Below are 18,568 nucleotides of genomic sequence, written 5' to 3' on the forward strand. Positions count from 1 at the left end.
ACTATGAAAGTTGGATGTCAAAGTTTAAATTTGAAACCAAGTTCAGAATTTAATATATATATCAGACCAAAAACTAATACGTCATCAAATTGCTAGAACCTAAGATAGGTGAGCGAAAATAGTATTTTGACCTTTAACTTCAATAATTTATATCTAAAATGGAATAGTTTAGAGGACAACTTTCACATATAGCAAATAAAAAATTCATATTTGTATGTTATAGCAAAGTTTACATAATTGTGCTCCATAGCAAACAGAGAAACTATATAATTCGCTATATATATACAGTTGAAGCAAATTGTATTATACAAAGTGTATAAAACAAGAAAGAGAAAGACACTTGGGCAGAAAACTGTATAAAAACAAAGTGTATAAAACGAATTGTATTATTATAAGTGTATAGAACAATTATATACAATTTGAATTTGTATAAAATGAGAAAGAGAGAAAGACAAAAGAGACTTGACAATGAATATACAATTGAATCGAATTGTATAAACGAGAAAGAGAGAAATTAGATACAATTTGAAAATTGTATAAAATGAGAAAGAGAGAAAGGCAAAAGAAACTGGGCAGGGGAGTATTTTTATTGTATAATTATAAGTGTATATGACGAAAATATATGTACTTGCATGTGTATATACAATTTTCTTACGTTTTATACAAACAGAAACACAATTTATACATTTCGCTTCTGTTTGTATAAGTGAGAAAGGCGAGGGTAGCAATCGAGATTTGGGAGAGTGGCGAGCGAGATCTGGAAGAGGGGAGAGAGGGGAACAAAAATATATGTATTTATACAATTTTCTCTGCTTTATACAATCAGAAATAATTTTTATACACTTGTGTTTGTATAAAAAGTGAGGAAGCGAGCGAGATATTTGGGAAAGAGACGCCTTGCAATTTTTTGCAAACGTTTGCTATGGAGCACAATTAAATCAAACCCTAGCTACTTCATTTATTTTAAGTTATTAGTTTGCAATTATGTATAATTTTCGCTAGTTTAGACATAAAAATACTTTCGGCCTTAACTTTAATATTTATAACACTAAATAAAATAAAATTGTGACAAAATATAATAATGATGCTATAATTCCACCGGTTCATGCACAAAACAATTTAAATAGAAAGTTTTCTCTACTGTTCTCCTAAAATAAAATAAAGAAAAAGTTAAAGAGTATACTGTGTGCCTCGAGAAAATCGAGCAAGAGGACACCAAAAGTCCGTCATGTCGGCGACGGAGGCCACCCTTCCCACCGCCGGTAACCGCCGTTCTTACCGTTGCTACAACTGCAACGATGCCTTTCACATAACCACAACCGTCGGCGTCAGCTCCTCCTTTCGTTGCCCTCGCTGCTTTCATCGCCACCTCCTCCCTAATTACACCATTGCCAGTTTTATACCTTTTCCTCAACACTTAACTCTTACCGATTATACCCTTTCCATCAGTGAATCAATTACTTTTAATTATTCCGATTCCGATACTGAATCCGATGAGAGTGATTCCGACGATCTTTCGTTTGAGTTGTTTAACCCACCTCAATTCCGTTCACCGACTCTTCAATCATTTCTCAACTCACTTCCGAGTGTGAAAATCAATGAATCATCGAAAAACTGTTCGATTTGTATGGAGGAATTTGGAATTGATACAGAAGCGAGTCAATTGCCTTGTAAGCATTTTTTTCATAATGATTGTATTATCCCTTGGCTTAATCGGAGTAATACTTGTCCACTCTGTCGGTATAAATTGCCACAAGAAGATGAGGGTGAAGATGAAGATGAAATTGAAGTGATTTTGGATGGTGAAATTGGTGGTATAGAATTTCAAGAAAATTTCACAGCATCAACCTTGACTGAAGTTGGTGATGATGATGATCTTAGAGAAAGGGATCTGGATGCAATGCGTGATGAAGACGGTGATATAATGATGGTTGATGCTTGAAGTTCAAAAGAGTAATATATAGACATGTATATAATTATCTTGGGTATGATTTTGTCTATAATGTGTTCTGATTTTGCGCAAAAGATCAAAATTTTAGTGGGAAATGAAGTGTTATTTAGCTGTCCTCTCTTAAGCTGCAAAATAGGATATATATGTTATGTTATAGGATCAAAATTTAGTTGATGTTCGTATTTTATCATAAGTTCATATGTGGAGTTTTTTTGATGCATTCTATAGAGATTAATATTTCTTATGAACATTGAAACTCTTTTGGTGGCAGTTTACTAGAGCAATTTTATATATGCATACACCCACATTGAACCCTTCTATGGCTTAGAATCTACTGTAAATTTCTGTACAGAAATTTTTATTTGGTGATCTATGAAACTTGCCATGAAGCTAGTTTTAAACGGAGAGTGTTAATTTGGAAAGAATAGACCTTTTATACGTAGAACATGGGAAAGAAATGATAAGTATAATTGCTAAGGATTTCAGACTTTGGAAACAAATACTGAATGCAGCATAGAATTGGTCATTGTTGTTGGATGTACCTTTTAATACCTGACCTATTTCTACCTAATGCTTCTGTTTGCAGTACCTAGTCGAAGAACGTGGTAACTCGTGGAAAGCTTTCAAGAGTGGTATTCAGCTGAATCAGATGCAGAAGCCAAAAGGCCCAGGTTAACTGTTGGAGTCTGCTTGGTGGCAGGTGCATCAGTGTCCGTACTAGTAAATATGGGGAGTTGGTTGTTGCTATTTCCCTTGTCAGCGGTAGGGGTGTTGGGATTTAATTTTCACTACGTCAAGTCTGTTGCGGTCAACTTTGAAGGATTCCGTATGTTGTACAACTATAGGAGATGAGAAAACTTAACAGTTGAGAGCATCAATTAAATTAATTATTTGTACATACTAGTCACTTAGAGATAGAAACCTCTTCTATGTTCAACATTATTATGTTAAGCAATGCAGTGTCGTGAAGTATTTCTTCAAACTTTCCATTTAATTTTTGTAAGGTTCTTTTTCATAATATTACTTCAATCAAGAAGTATGCTCTTTTATAGAAAATGTATATACTTCTTTAATTTTTTTGTTATAAACAAGAAATGAGTGATGATTCCCGCCCCATGTGTTTATGTTATGTTTTGGATATGATTCAATTGGTTCAAGTCTACGTAACAGAAGGTGAAGTCTATATGTATGGCATATACATATGGTATTCTTGGTAATGTCATCAATTCTTGAGTTTTAAGCATTCCCAACTGTATTCATTTAATCTTCCATGTTAAGTATAATCTAGTTTTGAGGTCACTGTCATTGGTATATGATGATTCTTTGTACTGATGGGTTGAATGTAATCTTACATTTTGAAATTTCTAGACGGCATGGTTGTTCTGAAGATAAATCTTTTGGGTGGTAGGAATTTTGTGGTGAGGCCTGATTAGCAAAGTTTAAAAAAATCTGCTTGTTTTGGAAAGTGCTTCTTGAAAAAGTACTTTTTGAGAGTAGCAGTGTGTGTTCGGCTAATCAATTTGAAATGCACTTTTGCCAATATTAAAGTAGCAATTTCTGCCAACCCTTCGTTTTCTCTGAGATTTTAGTGTTTCAATTTCTTTTTTCTCCTTGTCTCCAACTTTTGCGAAGGTAAGTTATCTGCTGCTTCAATGGAGTTCGGTGGTGGTTGTAAAAGAGGAAGGGATGGCCTTATGAATGGCAATGTCGGCTTCAAGAAATCTAAGCTAGGTAACTTTTTTGCTATACTGTTTGCTACATTTCATCCTCCATTTCTAATCTTTGTTTAGTTGCTTATTATGGGCTTCATTATTTGTTATCTATATGTGCTGTCAAATCTAGAGTTCTGCTAATTTTTCTTTTTTGAATTTAAAGATGTACATGTCACTCTTTATTGGCATTGTCTATTTATTGTTTTCTAGTGGCCTTTATTTTGATTTATTCAGTATTTTGTTCCGTGAAGCAAGGTTATACTGCTTATGATTTTCGCTGGTTTTTCCTTTGGTTTTCATTTTGTCATGTTTCGTCATATTTCTTTTTTACCAAAATGCATAATGGTGTGCTTTTTTAGAGCTTTCTTTGGCTTATATATTTAATTATCAGTTGTGGTGGATGACAATATCTAAGTAGTGGTTGTAAATATAGTTTGGTAGATAGAATGCCACGCCAAAGTGCTAAGTATTAATAGTTAAATAAATTTAGAATTCGGAAGTTCTAAATCTAGTGAGTTTCTTATGAAGTATGATAATTATAAACTTACAAAGTCAAATCTGAAACCAATGTGGTAAAATATTTTATTATGATTGAGCTGACAAAACTTTGTTTTCATGTAAGAAAGGAAGGACAACAATTTTGCTGTAGTTACTGGTCCTTTTTTTTTCCAACTCCAGAAAGCTTTGTCATGCCATCTTCTGTTGTTCCTTTTTCGATCTGCTTTGAAACTTTTGAGTCGAGGGTCTATTGAAAACAACCTCTCTTCCTCCAAGGTAGGGGTGAGGTTTGCATATGCTCTACCCTCCCCAAATGGATTACACTGGGTATGTTCTGGTTGAGCACTTTTTTTTAAAAATAAAATAAGCACTTTTGACTTTTCAGAAGTTTGGCCAAACAGGCTATAACCATGATTAGACCTTTTTGTTTGTTTTTTGTTTTAATATAAAGATCAAGTGCTAGACTTCATTTTTTTAAAAAAAATCAAATTAAAAAAAATAAAAAAGAAAGTGCTAGACTTCATTGATTTCATGGATACATAGGGTGTATAGTTCACACTCCACAGATGCTTTTTGTAAAAGTGGTACCAACTTAGTATTGAAACTGTTTACGAAAATTGCTTACTTATTAAAAGTTCGATTGAGTTCAGCTTTATATGGTTTCATTCCTCATCCTCCATTCTTTATAAGTGTGGGGGTGGCTCTATGGTGCTATTCTGAACATAGTTCTGTAGAAAAAGAAAATCATGACTAAAAAATACTTTGTCCCGTTTTATATGGCGTTATTTGATTGATGTTGTTTTTGAAACGTCATGACTTATATGTAAATATTAGTAGTTGTGGAGCAAAATGTTTACAATATTGCTTCACAAATTAGTTTGATTGAGAAATGTTACATCAAAGTTTAATTTTTTTATTGTTGTAATGAATTTCCACTTTTGAAAGGTGTTTAGAAAAGGAATGTCGCCAAACGTTCTGGAGTATATCAGTTTTGATATTTATCTAACAAAAACTAATATTATCAAGGAAAAACAAGATCATGATAACAATAAATGTAAATAAAGTGATTGCTTCTTGAGCTGTGGATGGAGTTACTCTTTTTGTAGAGTTTTGGAAGATTGGAGCCTAAATATGCTAAAAAGTTGCATTTCTGGCAGATTTTAACTCCTGAATTTAGTTTTACTTCATGAAACCATTGCACCTATCATTTCAAATATAATTATCTGCTTTTGTAATTGCTTAAGCACATGATCTGGCTTCCATTAAATTTAAGTACTTTTTATTTGCATTATAGCCGAGGCACAAGTTTTTGTACTTCTTCTCTTTCAGGTAAATTTTGCTCAGGTTCCGCTTCTAGCTTGTTTTTCTGATCAATTGTTTAGCTTTGTATATACAGTGCTGAGCTACTGGACTGATGGCAGGTTTTCACTAGGAGGGGCAGGGAAGTCAAGTATCTAATAAATAACCTAGTGCTTATTTACTCACTTTTGAGTGTGCGATCTTAGTCAGTCTTTTCTGCATCTGTTGTCCATCACTTAACTGTCCCAATCTTCCAGGTGAGAATTTTGGTCATACTCCGGGCTGGTCTCATTTCTTTGGTTTTCCTTACATTTAAAAGTATTACACATAGACTCGGGTCTATCCGGAACAGCCTCTCTTCCTTCAAGGGGGTTAGGTCTGCATACACTCTACCCTACAGACAGCACTCACTGGTATTAGACAGGGTTTTTTGTTGTATGTAAAAGTAAGATGCACACTCTCTACATAAACTTCTTTAGGCCGGAGGTCTATGGTGCAAGAATATGGTACCTTATGAAACTATGCTCAGATTAGCTATACATGGAATCTATATCCAGGGTTTACTTTTCTGCTTTCTTATACATAAATAAAAAAGAATACATAATACATATCATGGGTTTAATTTTCTGCCTTGTGATTACTCTTCTGAGTCCTTATTCTTCTATGTTTCTTGTGATCCATTAGGTTTGTCATTATGGTTCTGTTAGTTGTTAGCCCAGACCTTATATTTGGGGTTCTACTAGCTGTCGCTTGAAGTTGAGCCATGTTTGGGAAGTAATCAAGGTGAAAAGTCCATAATTGTAACTCTTTTACTTTGAAGAGAATGAAGGATGTTGCTCAAGGGCCAGAATGTTTTATAGTGATTGTAATTAAAAAGGTATTTTCTCTCACAAATCATATAGTCTTTGAAGCTTGAACAGCTTCTTCTGTAGGAGGTAGACTGTGTTTAGGACGCAAGTGCAATAATCGTTTGAAACATCTACAGTGGGTTGGTCAACAAATGTGTGTTGTAGTTGTAGCTTTGCTGAATGAATGACTGATTATGGAACCAAACCGGGTAAAATTTAGAGGTGATCGCGATGCTGGATTCTGAAGAATCAATGGCTTTACTGGTGACCTGTTGAAACGAAGAAGGTTGCTTCGACTTTGATTAGCCAAAGAGAGCTGGGATATTGCTAATTTCATTTGTTGGTGATATTTGTACATGTGGTATAGCTGTTATAATATCATGGATTCTGTAAGATGGTTTATAGATAGAATTTCCAGAATAGCAGGCAATTATGCAAGAATTGCTATAAACCCATGGTGGTTGGCAATTATTTACATCATTAGGAAAGTTTAGTATTTGGTTGAGATAGTGTCGTTATACAGTTATGGGAAATCTAATTAATTTGAAGTCAGAACTTTTATTTGAATATTTAATTGTATTTAGACATTTTTTTCATAAACATGAAAATCCCATGTTGGGAAGGCTATCAAAAATTTCCGAGTCCTATAACATCTTGCCAAATGAGCTAACTGTAGAACAATATCGGAATATAATAAGGGCTTTAGATAAATTTTACATCTTCGTGTTCCTTTTATGAGTAAATGTTTGGTGATTATAAATTAGTGATTCGAATCACAAGCTTAAGGTTGAAAGTGAGAATCATGTTTCCATTGGAGCAATTTCTTATTGACTAAAAGAAAAGGATAATTTTTTTATTTATTTTTTAAAAAAATAAATTTACGGGTTTTGTTCGACTTTTTGGAAAGAATGATTTAGAATTATATATATGTATGTATATAATCTAAAATTGGATGTGAAAACACTAATTTGAAATCATAATTTTATGTCACATGTCAAACACAAGCTAAGTATATAGAAAGGAAAAAACTCTTTATGTATCACTGAAACTTGTTTTAGACGTGTGATTCTTTTTCCTTAAGTATGCGATTGAATACTGCAACATAAATTAGAACTATAAATTATATTTTTTGATACAAGTCAAACGACAAACATAAAATAATTGACAATGATCTATACATAAGAAATTCACATCTTCAATCCATGGATATAACTTGTTTCCACGATAGTACAAAATTTATTTACCTGATTATCAATATATTTAAATTAAATGATTTACTGAAAAGTAAAAACCAACACATTAACATAACCACAAATGGTTAAAAACTAGGTCTAACCCATCGGTTACCTCTTAAACTTGGCAGCAATTTATTTAGATATTTTAACTAGACTTTGTTCATTTTAGACACCTCATATCAGGTTTTATTGTGTTATTTTGACACTTTTTTCAATAGCACATGTTGACTTCAAGTGCGTGTTAACCAAACGCGTCCACGTGGATTGAATATCCAATTATATCATGCCAACTCATTAAAAGTCTATTATATTAAAGAAAAAAAATAAGAATTAAAATAAATGACATGTGGTCTTTTTATCCCTAAAAATTAAATAAAATACTTGCCAAATTTAAAGAAAAATGCAAACCTCCACAACTTCTCCGGTCATCTTCCTCATTCATCTTCTCCATTGTATTGCTCCATTTTATTATTTTTAAGCTTTATTTATTTTTGTCATAAATCAACACCCACACAATCTACTCTATCATATTCCTTCATTTTTCATTATCTTTTCTATCACACCCACAACCACATAACCATCTTCACCATTTTATTCCTCCTTTCATGATTTTTTTTCTGTCATAATCCCCATTTGTTGCACCCTCCTTTTCATTTCTTCATTTGATTTAAGGCTAAAAGGTGCAAATCTATAACAACAATGGTTCATATTTTAAGATTGCAGTCTTTTTTCTTTAATTTTGTGATATTTGTAATTTAATTAGGGCTTAAGATTAGTGTGACTAACATTTACATAGTAAAAATTAAATTTTTTTTGCTCATATTTTAGGATTATTGTGGGTGAACTTTACATGATTTGGGGTGTTATGAGTTGATTTATTGTTTCTTTTTGGGTCTATATGTGTTTGTAGTGTGAAATTAAAATTGAAATTGAAATTATTATAACAAAAGATTTAGAATTTAACCTCCAATGGAGTACTTTAAGCTTTGAAAAATAATGGAAGAGACAGTGGATATAAAATGAGAAAGAAAAACAGAAAAATAAAGTAAAATAGATTAAATTAGTCCTTCACGCGTCACTAGCGAGTGTATAACACTCACTTTGCCATGTCAGCTGAAAATGTCAAAATAACATAACGAAACCTGGCATGAGATGTCTAAAAGGAACAAAACCTAATTAAAATATCTAAGTAAAAATTGCTGCCAAATTTAGGGACCACCAATAAATTAGGACTACAAATATAGTAAAACAAAGTTGTGCGGTTATATATATGGGGGATTGCAAACCGCAGAGAACAGACGTCTAAATTTGCCTAATGTATTGTGATAGTTCACCATATATAATTAGGTTCTAATTCAATTAATATTTGACCATGTTTTGACCTACCAAATGGCTTTCTATTAATATAAAAATTGAAAATAAATAAATAATTTAATGCATGTCTTGAACTATGAAATTATGACCTACCAAATGATTTTCTATTATTTTATAAATAAGAGAATATATATATATAAACTACCATAAACTTAAAAGTTAGAACTCATATTAATAACATGTTGATAGTTAAAACTCATATTAATAATAACCAAAATTGCAAGCTCACTAATTCAATACTCAATTTTAGCAACTAATAACTCCCACGTATTTTTTTTGCTATATTTAAAAATAATTTAATATTAAACTTCACATTTTATTCTTTATGTTTTTCTGACTTATTTTAAACAATTTTTTTTTTTGAAATTTTGTATATATTCGAAGTGCAATCACATTGTCTAAAATGGAGAATATACTTCATACACTACGCAGATATTTTATACTCCAAGTACAATTTTTGTTCCATGTGGCATGAGGGCTTTATTGTAATGATTAGGAAAGTAAACAATCCATTTTTAGAATTACTTTGTAAAAGGGGAAATAGTCAAATATGTCCGTAAATTATTTGAAAAAATCTAGATATACACCCGTTTAAAATTTAGCTCATTCATGTTCTTCGTCGTTCAACTTTTGCCCTAAATATATCCTTATGGGCGTTAGTTGGTATACTCCACATATCCAACTCATTTTTTATTTTTTTAAATGCCACATGAAATTGACATGTCATTTTGATCTTACCACATGACATTTATATAAAAATTAAAATGGATTCGAACCCATAAACACCTAATTCGACCCATAATTCAATCCCCCTTCTAAATAAACTATCTAACCTGTTTTTAGCAATTTTCTTTCATTTTTATTTTTTTTCAGCAAATACTAAAAATGAGTAATTGATTAATAAATAATAGGAAAAAAATGAAAAAAATACAATATTGATGTCAAACATTCACAAATAAATATAGTAATCTTAGTTCTGACAATTTCAATATTTTTTAAATTTTTATTTTTTTTTGGTAAATCTAAAAAATGAGTAATTGATTAATAAAAATATGAAAAGTATGCAAATATAAAAAATTAACGTCAAAAGTTTGCAAATCAATATAGTAACCTTTAATTCTACAATTTTTTAATTTTTTAATTTTCGACAAATCCCGAAAATGGGAATTTATTAATAAAAAAAGGAAAAATAAACTACAAAAATATAAAATTTACGCCTAAAATCTTAAATTCAATAATATCAACAATTTCTTTTAATTTTTGTTTTTTCAGTAAATCTAGAAAATGAGTAATTGACTAATAAAAAAATAGAAATATATGAAAAACTATAAAATTAACGCCAAAAAATCACAAATAAATATAGTAAACTTAAATTCAACAGTTTCAACAAGTTTTTTTATATATTTTCATATTTTCATTAATCAATTACTCATTTTCGGAAGTTATCAGAAAAATAAAAATTAAACAAATTTGTTAAAATTGTTGAATTTAAGGTTACTATATTTATTTGTGAATTTTGGCGTAAATTTTATATTTTTTTCTATTTTTTATTAATAAATTACTCATTTTCGGGATATGCCAAGAAAATGAAAATTTAAAAAATATTAAAATTATTGAATTTAAGGTCACTATATTTATTTTTGGACTTTTGACGTTAATCTTATATTTTTTCATATTTTTTATTAATCAATTACTCATTTTCGAGATTTATCAAAAAAATAAAAAAATTTAAAGAGTGTTAAAATTGTTGAATTTAAGGTTACCATATTTATTTGTGAATTTTCAGCGTTAATTTTATATATTTTCCCTATTTTTTATTAATCAATTACTCATTTCGAAATTTATCCAAAAAAAATAAATAAATTAACCAAAATCGTTGAAAATGGGTCGAGTTAATTTATGTACCCGGTTCAGTGTTCATGTATCCAAATTTTTTAGGGACATAATTGATCTCTTATCATTTTCATATAAATATCATGTGATAAGGTCAAAATGACATAACAATTCCATTTGACATTTAAAGAAATAAAAAATGAGCTGGCTCTATCCAACATATCCACTAACGTCCATAAAGGAAAATTTGGGCCGAAATTTAAACGACAAGGACATGAGTGAGCCAAACTTTAAACTGAGGTATATCTAGACCTTTTCAAATAAGGGTAAATCACATATATATGTTATATTATAAAAATATTTACCATATATAGCAACATAATTTTTCTAACTAAAAATAATTTATTTTAAAATAAGAAACTGTATCGCCTCTTTCTCGGCCTTTTTTCTCTTCGTCCTCCCTTTCTTTTTATTCTTTTTATTCTTGTCTCTTTCTCTCTCATTAATTATCTTTCCCCCTATTTTATTTTATTTTATTCTTCTTCGTCTTTGAGATCTCCATTTAAATAACTATATTTAAATAATTTTTTCCTCATATTTTATTATTTTTACTCAAAAACATGAAGAGAAGAGGAATAGTAAAAATTAAATATTTTGTACAAAATCATGTTCTCCATAGAAATTTCAAATCTTTAAAATTATAGTAACAAGAGTTCACTTTTAATTGATGGTCATTATAATTCTTTAAATTTTGAATTCATTATTTGAATTTTACGAATTTGTGATTAGCTTGGATAGATTGTTCCTACAAATAATTAAAAAAATATCGTTTGGAGTTTATATCTTAATTTTAAGAGGATCTGGTTAAGTTTATAATTTGACTGTAGGAGAAAAATTAAATTGAAACTTGAAAAACGTAATATTTATGGAACTGTATCGCGATTGTATTAAAGTTGTATTAAATATTTTTCATAATTGTATTAAAATTGTATTAAAATCACGAACAATACCTTTTATAATATATATTACAAACTTCACTCTTTTTTTAGTAATATCAAGAAAAATAATTTAAGTAACACATTTTTAATACATTTATAACATATGCACAATACATTTGTAATACATATTGCAAACATCACTCATGTTCTAGTGATACAAACCAAAATAATATATAAAACATATATGATGCATATTTTATTCATAAATAATACAAGTTTAATTCAATATTATTGTCTTGTCTTTCATTAGTTACGTTTTTCATTTATTGTCAACTTTCTCTTCTAATTCAATTTTAATATTGTATAATATACCTTTAAAGCAAATTTTATTCATTTTGTAGTTTATTATGTGTTACTATTATATTATTTGTTTAATTCATTATTGATATGAGTTTAATTCATTCTATCTAGTGTTTCATTAGTTATATTTTTTTTCCATTAAACTTTAATATTTGTATAATGCACCTTTAGTAAGTTTATTCATGAATATTTATAATACATACGCAATAGATTTTTAATACATATTGCAAACATCACCCACATTTTTAATGATACAAATCAAAAAGTAATTTATAAGACACATATAATACATGTTTTATTCATGAATAATATATTTATAGTACATATTGTATATTTCACTCATTTCTTATGGATACCAACAAGAATAATTTAGGTAACACATTATAATACATTTATAAGCAATGCACATACATTTTTGAAACATATTGCAACCATCACTTATTTTCTCAATGATAAAAGCAAATATAATTTATCAGATATATATGATATAAGTTTTATTCATGAACAACATGAGTTTAGTTCAATTTATAGATCGCTGTCTTGTCTTTCGTTAGTTACGTTTTTCATTCATTCTTAATTCTCTCTTCTAATACAACTTTAATATTGTCTAATACAATTTTAAAACAATTTAATTCATTTTGCAATTTTTTGATTTATTTGTTACTATTGGATTATTTGTTTAATTCATTATTGATACAAATTTAATTTACTCTATGAATAATTGTTTGTTTTTTCATTAGTTATGTTTTTATTCATGCTTAATTCTCTCTTCCAATGCAACTTTAATATTTGTGCTTTTAAATACAATTTTAATTCGTTTTGCAATTCTTTTATTAATTTGTTACGATTGAATTACTTGTAAAATTCATTATTGATACATATTCATTCAGTTTACAAAACATGAAATGCTCTTTCGTTTGCTACATTTGCATTCATGCTTAATTCTGTTCTAGTTTAATTTTAATATGTGCGTAATATATTTTTAATCCAAGTTTAATTTATTTGCTATTTATTATGACTTAAATTATTTTTTTAATCAAGTAATTAATAAGAAATAAAAGCTACAGCAAGAGAGAGAGTAAGTGAACAACAAAGAAAAAAAAAAGTAAAGAGAGAAAGAGAAAAATTAAAAAGCTTAAAGAGAAAAAAGAAAAGAGATGAGAGAGAAAAAAATTTAATAAAATATATAGTATTGTTATAAATGATAATAATTAAAAAGTATATCTAAAATGAGTAATTATTTTTTAAAAAAGATTCACTCAATTAATTAACCCTTCAAATAATTTAAGGTATATTTGACCTTTTTTCTTTCTAAAAATATAAACCTATTCTAAAAATATAAACCTATTCCATTACATCAGAAAAAGAAAAAAAGGCGGCCAAATTTTGCTATAGAACTATGACAAAGTATTATGTTGAAAATTTCTATTGACTAGTGTATTTTTAAAATTAGTTTAAAACTATATTTGTCTGAAAAAAGAACAAAATAAAAGAAATAATCAACTTAGCATTTTGACTCCACGAAAAGTGGAGCATATATTTGAGAAAATACATATATATAGCTTATACTCCATCCATCACTTAAATCTCAAAATATGCAATTATCCCTTTTTGTTATTCCTACTCTTTCTCATTCTTATTACACAATCAGATCTTACAAGCTTTTCTCATTTGTATTCTAATTTTGATTTTTTGAAAAAAAAAAAAAAACGATGGCAGATTCACCTCCAACGTTGCCAATAACACGAAAACAAAGTTCATTTCCACCACCACCATTGCAAATTCGAGATTACAATAGCCCTCGAATGTCAGAGTTAAGGAAAAGTCTATTTTCACCTTCATTGCGAACACCAACATTCAGGAGTAATCGAAAATCTTTGTTGTTTTTGGCTTATGTTTTCACTTTTTTATTTGTTACATGTGCTATCTTTTTTGTATTTAATAATCCTTCTATAAATCATTCTTTTAGAAAAATCCTCAATAGTAGGAGATCACATTTTTCCACAATTTTCTCACATTATTTTCATTCTGATCATCAAAACTCAACTCTTTACTCTCTTCCATTTACAAATAATGATTCTTCAATTTCTCATAATGGTTTTATTGCAATTTCACCTAGCCAAAGGAATGGTTACTCTGAAAATGGTTTGCAGAGTTCCATGAAAAATGATCCTACTAGTAAAATTGAAGAAGAAGAGATACAAAAGGTGAATTTGTTGTCGAATTCGGAAAAAAATGATCATGTTTTGAAGAATGAAGGTAAATCAAGTAGAAAAAGAGAAGCGGAAGAGAGACAAAATGGGAATGTGTTGTCGAATTCAGACAAAAATGATCAAGTTTTGAAGAATGAAGGTAAATCAAGTAGTAAAAGAGAAGAGGAAGAGAGACAAAATGTTAATGTGTTGTCAAATTCGGAGAAAAATGATCAAGTTTTGAAGAATGAAGGCAAATCTAGTAGTAAAAGAGAAGATAAAGAGACTTCGAATTCAGAGAAAAATGATAAATTTTTGAAGAATGAAGGTAAATATAATAGTAAAAGAGAAGAAAAAGAGAGACAAAAGGTGAATTTGTTGCCAAATTCAGGAAAAAATGATGAAGTTTTGAAGAATGAAGGTAAATCTAGTAGTAAAAGAGAAGATAAAGAGACTTCGAATTCGGAGAAAAATGATCAGGTTTTGAAGAATGAAGGTAAATATAGTAGTAAAAAAGAAGAGGAAGAGAGACAAAAGGAGAATGTGTTGACGAATTCGGAGAAAAATGAGACAAGGAAAGAGGCTTGGTGGGAAGTGATGAATCATTGTGATGTTTTTGATGGAATGTGGGTGAAAGATGATGCTAACCCTATGTATGAACCTGGTTCTTGTCCATTTATTGATGAGCCATTTGATTGTTATCAAAATGGAAGGCCTGATAATGGTTATCAGAATTTCAGATGGCAGCCTAAGCACTGTAGTATTCCAAGGTAACAGCCTACTCTTGCGGGATTTACACTGCTTCCCTCGTTAGTTGTTATGTTTGTTTATTCTTTGTATCTATATTTACAACACTTGAGTCAGAATCTTTCAGAAATAACATCTCTAACTCTACAAGGTAGAGATAAGGTCTGCATACACTAAACCTCCTCAAACCTCAATTGTGGGATTCTACTAGGTATGTTGTTCTTGTGGTTGTTGCATTTCTAGGTAAGGCCAGAGCTATGTGTCGGCTAGGTGTTCAGCCTCATGTAGTAGCCTTGGTGCAAACCATGTCGGCTAGGTGTTCAGCCTCATGTAGTAGCCTTGGTGCAAACCATGTATCCATCTTAAAAATCCATTGACTACGTATGGATTATTAATTTAGAATCTAGTAACTTAGAAAGTCAAGATAAGTTTCAAATCGTGGCTCCGCCAAGGACAACCTTGGCAAGAACTCTAAAAGTTGTCCTAGTGTGACATGGATGTCACAAATTCTGGAGTTGGAGTAACACTACAGCTTCGCAAAAATGGTTTCTTGTATATGTGTATGTAAATAATAACCACCAAAACCACACACCTAAACCTACTTACAAGTCAGTGATATGCCCCAAAATATTACTCCCTTCGTTTAAAAAAGAATGTCCTCCTTTTCTTTTTACTCTGTTTAAAAAAGAATGACCTCTTCCTTTTTTTGGTAACATTTTAAAATTAGTTTTTCACGTGACATGTTTAAGACCACAAGATCAAAGAACAATTTTGTACATTTAAAATTTTAATTTAAGACAACAAGATACCAAAAAAAAAATTATACTCTTAAATTCCGTGTCAAGTCAAACTAGGTTATTCTTTGTGAAATAGAGGGAGTAATATGCTATATTGACAGGTTCAAACTGTGAAACGACCTTTTATAGAAACGCAAGATAATGCTGCGTACAATAAACTAAATATAGTCGGTCCATTCCTGGACCCCTGCATATAGCATGAGTTGTGCACCAGCCTGTCCTTTTTTAATCTTATGCATTTCTAGGCTTAATTTTGGTAATGTTCTTTTTTTACTTTTCAGGTTGGATGCCAAAGAAATGTTGGAACTTTTGAGAGGAAAGCGATTAGTCTATGTCGGTGACTCTCTGAACAGGAATATGTGGGAATCAATGGTTTGTCTTCTCAGAAATTCTGTTGAAGACAAGAATAGAGTTTTTGAGGTATCTGGAAGAGAAGATTTCAAGAAAGAGGGTGCTTATTCTTTTATATTCGCGGTAAGCTTCATCATTTCACTTGTCTTCCCTTCTCACTGATGTTAAGATTATCCAACAAAATGTTGTTGCATCTTTAGTAAAAGGAGGTGAAAGGAGTACTGATGGAGGAGGAGAGAGTAGGAGGTTAAGGATGTACTCCGTTGTAGATGGTGCATCTGCATTGCCGGAAGCAAAGTTTTGGAAATTTTTAACAATCTAACGGAACAATGAAGACGAAGGTAATGGTACATCATTACATGTTCTTCTCCAAGACTTGTACATGATGCATCTAAATTGTTGGATAAAAGAAGTCTATTAGGCAAAGTGACCAAACTGACTTAACAAATAAGACGTCTTGCTTTATATGTCGGAATTTACTTGGTTCGTGTTGATTCAATATACATACGACTTAGCTTTTGAAAACTGAAATGAAACAAATAATGTCATACCATAACTAGGCATCAATTTAGTTTCCTTAATTCCTTGAAATAATCTGTTGAATATCCTTTGTCAAAATGTGTGCAGGATTATAATTGTTCTGTTGAGTTTGTACGTTCTACATTTCTCGTTCAAGAATGGGAAATTCCAGATGGGAATGGATCAACCAAAGAAACACTCAGATTAGATTTGGTAGAAAGGTCATGTGACAAATACAAAGGAGCCGACGTCCTTGTCTTTAACACTGGACACTGGTGGACTCATGAGAAAACATCTGAAGGGTACCACCCTCTTTCTTCTACGTTCATCGTGTATTCATATGTTTTATCTGTTTTTGCAGAAAGTATGTCTATTTTGATGTTCATTGTACAAAGCTAATTTATTATTGTATTAACAAACTTTTAGGAAGGGCTACTATCAAGAAGGTAGCCATGTTTATGGTGAACTAAACGTTGTTGAGGCATTTCGCAAGGCAATGACAACATGGGCAAGATGGATTGAGGCCAATGTAGATCCTTTAAAGACTGATGTTTTCTTTAGAGGCTATTCAGTCTCTCATTTCAGGTAATTCAAATATCGTATTCCCTAACTTACCTTCGACTCATTGGTAAGAGCACAATGCGTGATGTGATGTGTGGATTAGAAACACAACACAAATTCAAATCGTTCAATGAACCAAAAGCCTAGTATTTAAATAGAGAATGATAGAGGGACATTCACATTGTCCACCGAGTTTCAAACTATGTTCTAGCTGATCTGTCTTCAAACGTTTCTCAATTGTCAAAACCACTCAAGGAGAAGATTATTCAAAAGTAACCAAGTTTGCTTTTACTGTTTTTTTTTGTTTTTTTTGTAGTGGAGGTGAGTGGTATGCTGGTGGAAAATGTGATAGTGACACCGAGCCACTTATGGATGAGAAAGATTTGTCACCTTCGTTGTATCCACCAATAATGGGAATGCTAGAGGACGTGATAAAGTGGATGAAGTCACCAGTATACTATTTGAATGTAACCATAATGTCAGACTTCCGCAAGGATGGACATCCATCGATTTACAGGAAGCCAAACATGACAGATGAGGAGAGAAGGACGACGTTAAGGTTCCAAGATTGCAGCCATTGGTGCCTTCCTGGTGTACCAGACACTTGGAATGAGCTTCTATATGCACAGCTATTGATGAAACATTATCAGAAACAACACAAACAACAACAACAACAGATAGGTTCTTAGGCGAACATAGTGATAGTATAATATCGATATGATGTTGTTTGGCGTAAAATGTCCAGAGTTAGTTATAGTTTTTTCATTATGAGAAGTCAAAAACAAAGCTATTAGCTAATAGCTACACATAGTTCTATGTGGAACCACTTATCCAATAGTATAGTTTCAAGTTACTTTTACTTTACCATGTTACATAAAATCTGGATATGTAAACATCCTTTTCAAGATTGTCTTCTTGATCGACCAAATACACTCGATGTGCATCTTCATCTCATAGAGAGATTTATTTCTTATTCTTCGTAACGATATTGCCTAGGTCATGCATGATTTTTGGCACAATAGAGATGAGTGTTAAAGTGTAATGACCCGAACCCGAAAAGGTTATTTTTGATAACTTCGAATAGTCATTTAATCATATTAATTAATTTGGGGGTAATTTAGTTATTTTTAATAATAATGGGTGAAGTCTGAAATATTAATATAGATTAATAAAGAGTGTTACTTTCTAATAACATAAGTAATTTAGAAAACAAAAAAATAAAAAAATAAAGATAGGCGGAAAGGAAACTGACCAGTAGCGGCGTCATCAAACAAGTGCAGGTATGTTATCCTCGTGAATGAATTTTTCTTTGGATTGTTACCTGTTTTTTAAAAATTACAGACATATATATAT

At 30.6% G+C, this 18,568-nt stretch overlaps 2 protein-coding genes across 4 annotated transcripts; both read left to right on the plus strand.

Moving 5' to 3' along the window:
• Positions 1 to 1,134: 1,134 nt before the first annotated feature.
• On the plus strand, positions 1,135 to 3,067 carry LOC107014240 (probable E3 ubiquitin-protein ligase RHB1A). Of its 3 annotated transcripts, none has more exons than XM_015214098.2 (2): positions 1,135 to 1,968; positions 2,538 to 3,067. In XM_015214098.2, exon 1 carries the CDS (start codon positions 1,229 to 1,231, stop codon positions 1,940 to 1,942), a length of 714 nt encoding a protein of 237 aa, XP_015069584.1. In that variant the 5' UTR covers positions 1,135 to 1,228; the 3' UTR covers positions 1,943 to 1,968; positions 2,538 to 3,067. The 3 variants fall into 3 exon arrangements, with proteins under 3 accessions (XP_015069584.1, XP_015069592.1, XP_015069578.1); XM_015214106.2 differs by having other exon boundaries at positions 1,135 to 1,953; XM_015214092.2 differs by having other exon boundaries at positions 1,136 to 1,985; positions 2,538 to 2,933.
• Positions 3,068 to 13,634: 10,567 nt separating this feature from the next.
• LOC107031203 (protein trichome birefringence-like 1) lies at positions 13,635 to 18,145 on the plus strand. The gene is made up of 5 exons (XM_015232491.2): positions 13,635 to 15,010; positions 16,066 to 16,258; positions 16,763 to 16,956; positions 17,081 to 17,239; positions 17,532 to 18,145. Exons 1-5 carry the CDS (start codon positions 13,761 to 13,763, stop codon positions 17,902 to 17,904), a joined length of 2,169 nt encoding a protein of 722 aa, XP_015087977.2. The 5' UTR covers positions 13,635 to 13,760; the 3' UTR covers positions 17,905 to 18,145.
• Positions 18,146 to 18,568: the final 423 nt, after the last annotated feature.

Source organism: Solanum pennellii, chromosome 1, assembly GCF_001406875.1.
Source record: "Solanum pennellii chromosome 1, SPENNV200".
NCBI classification, from domain to species: domain Eukaryota; kingdom Viridiplantae; phylum Streptophyta; class Magnoliopsida; order Solanales; family Solanaceae; genus Solanum; species Solanum pennellii.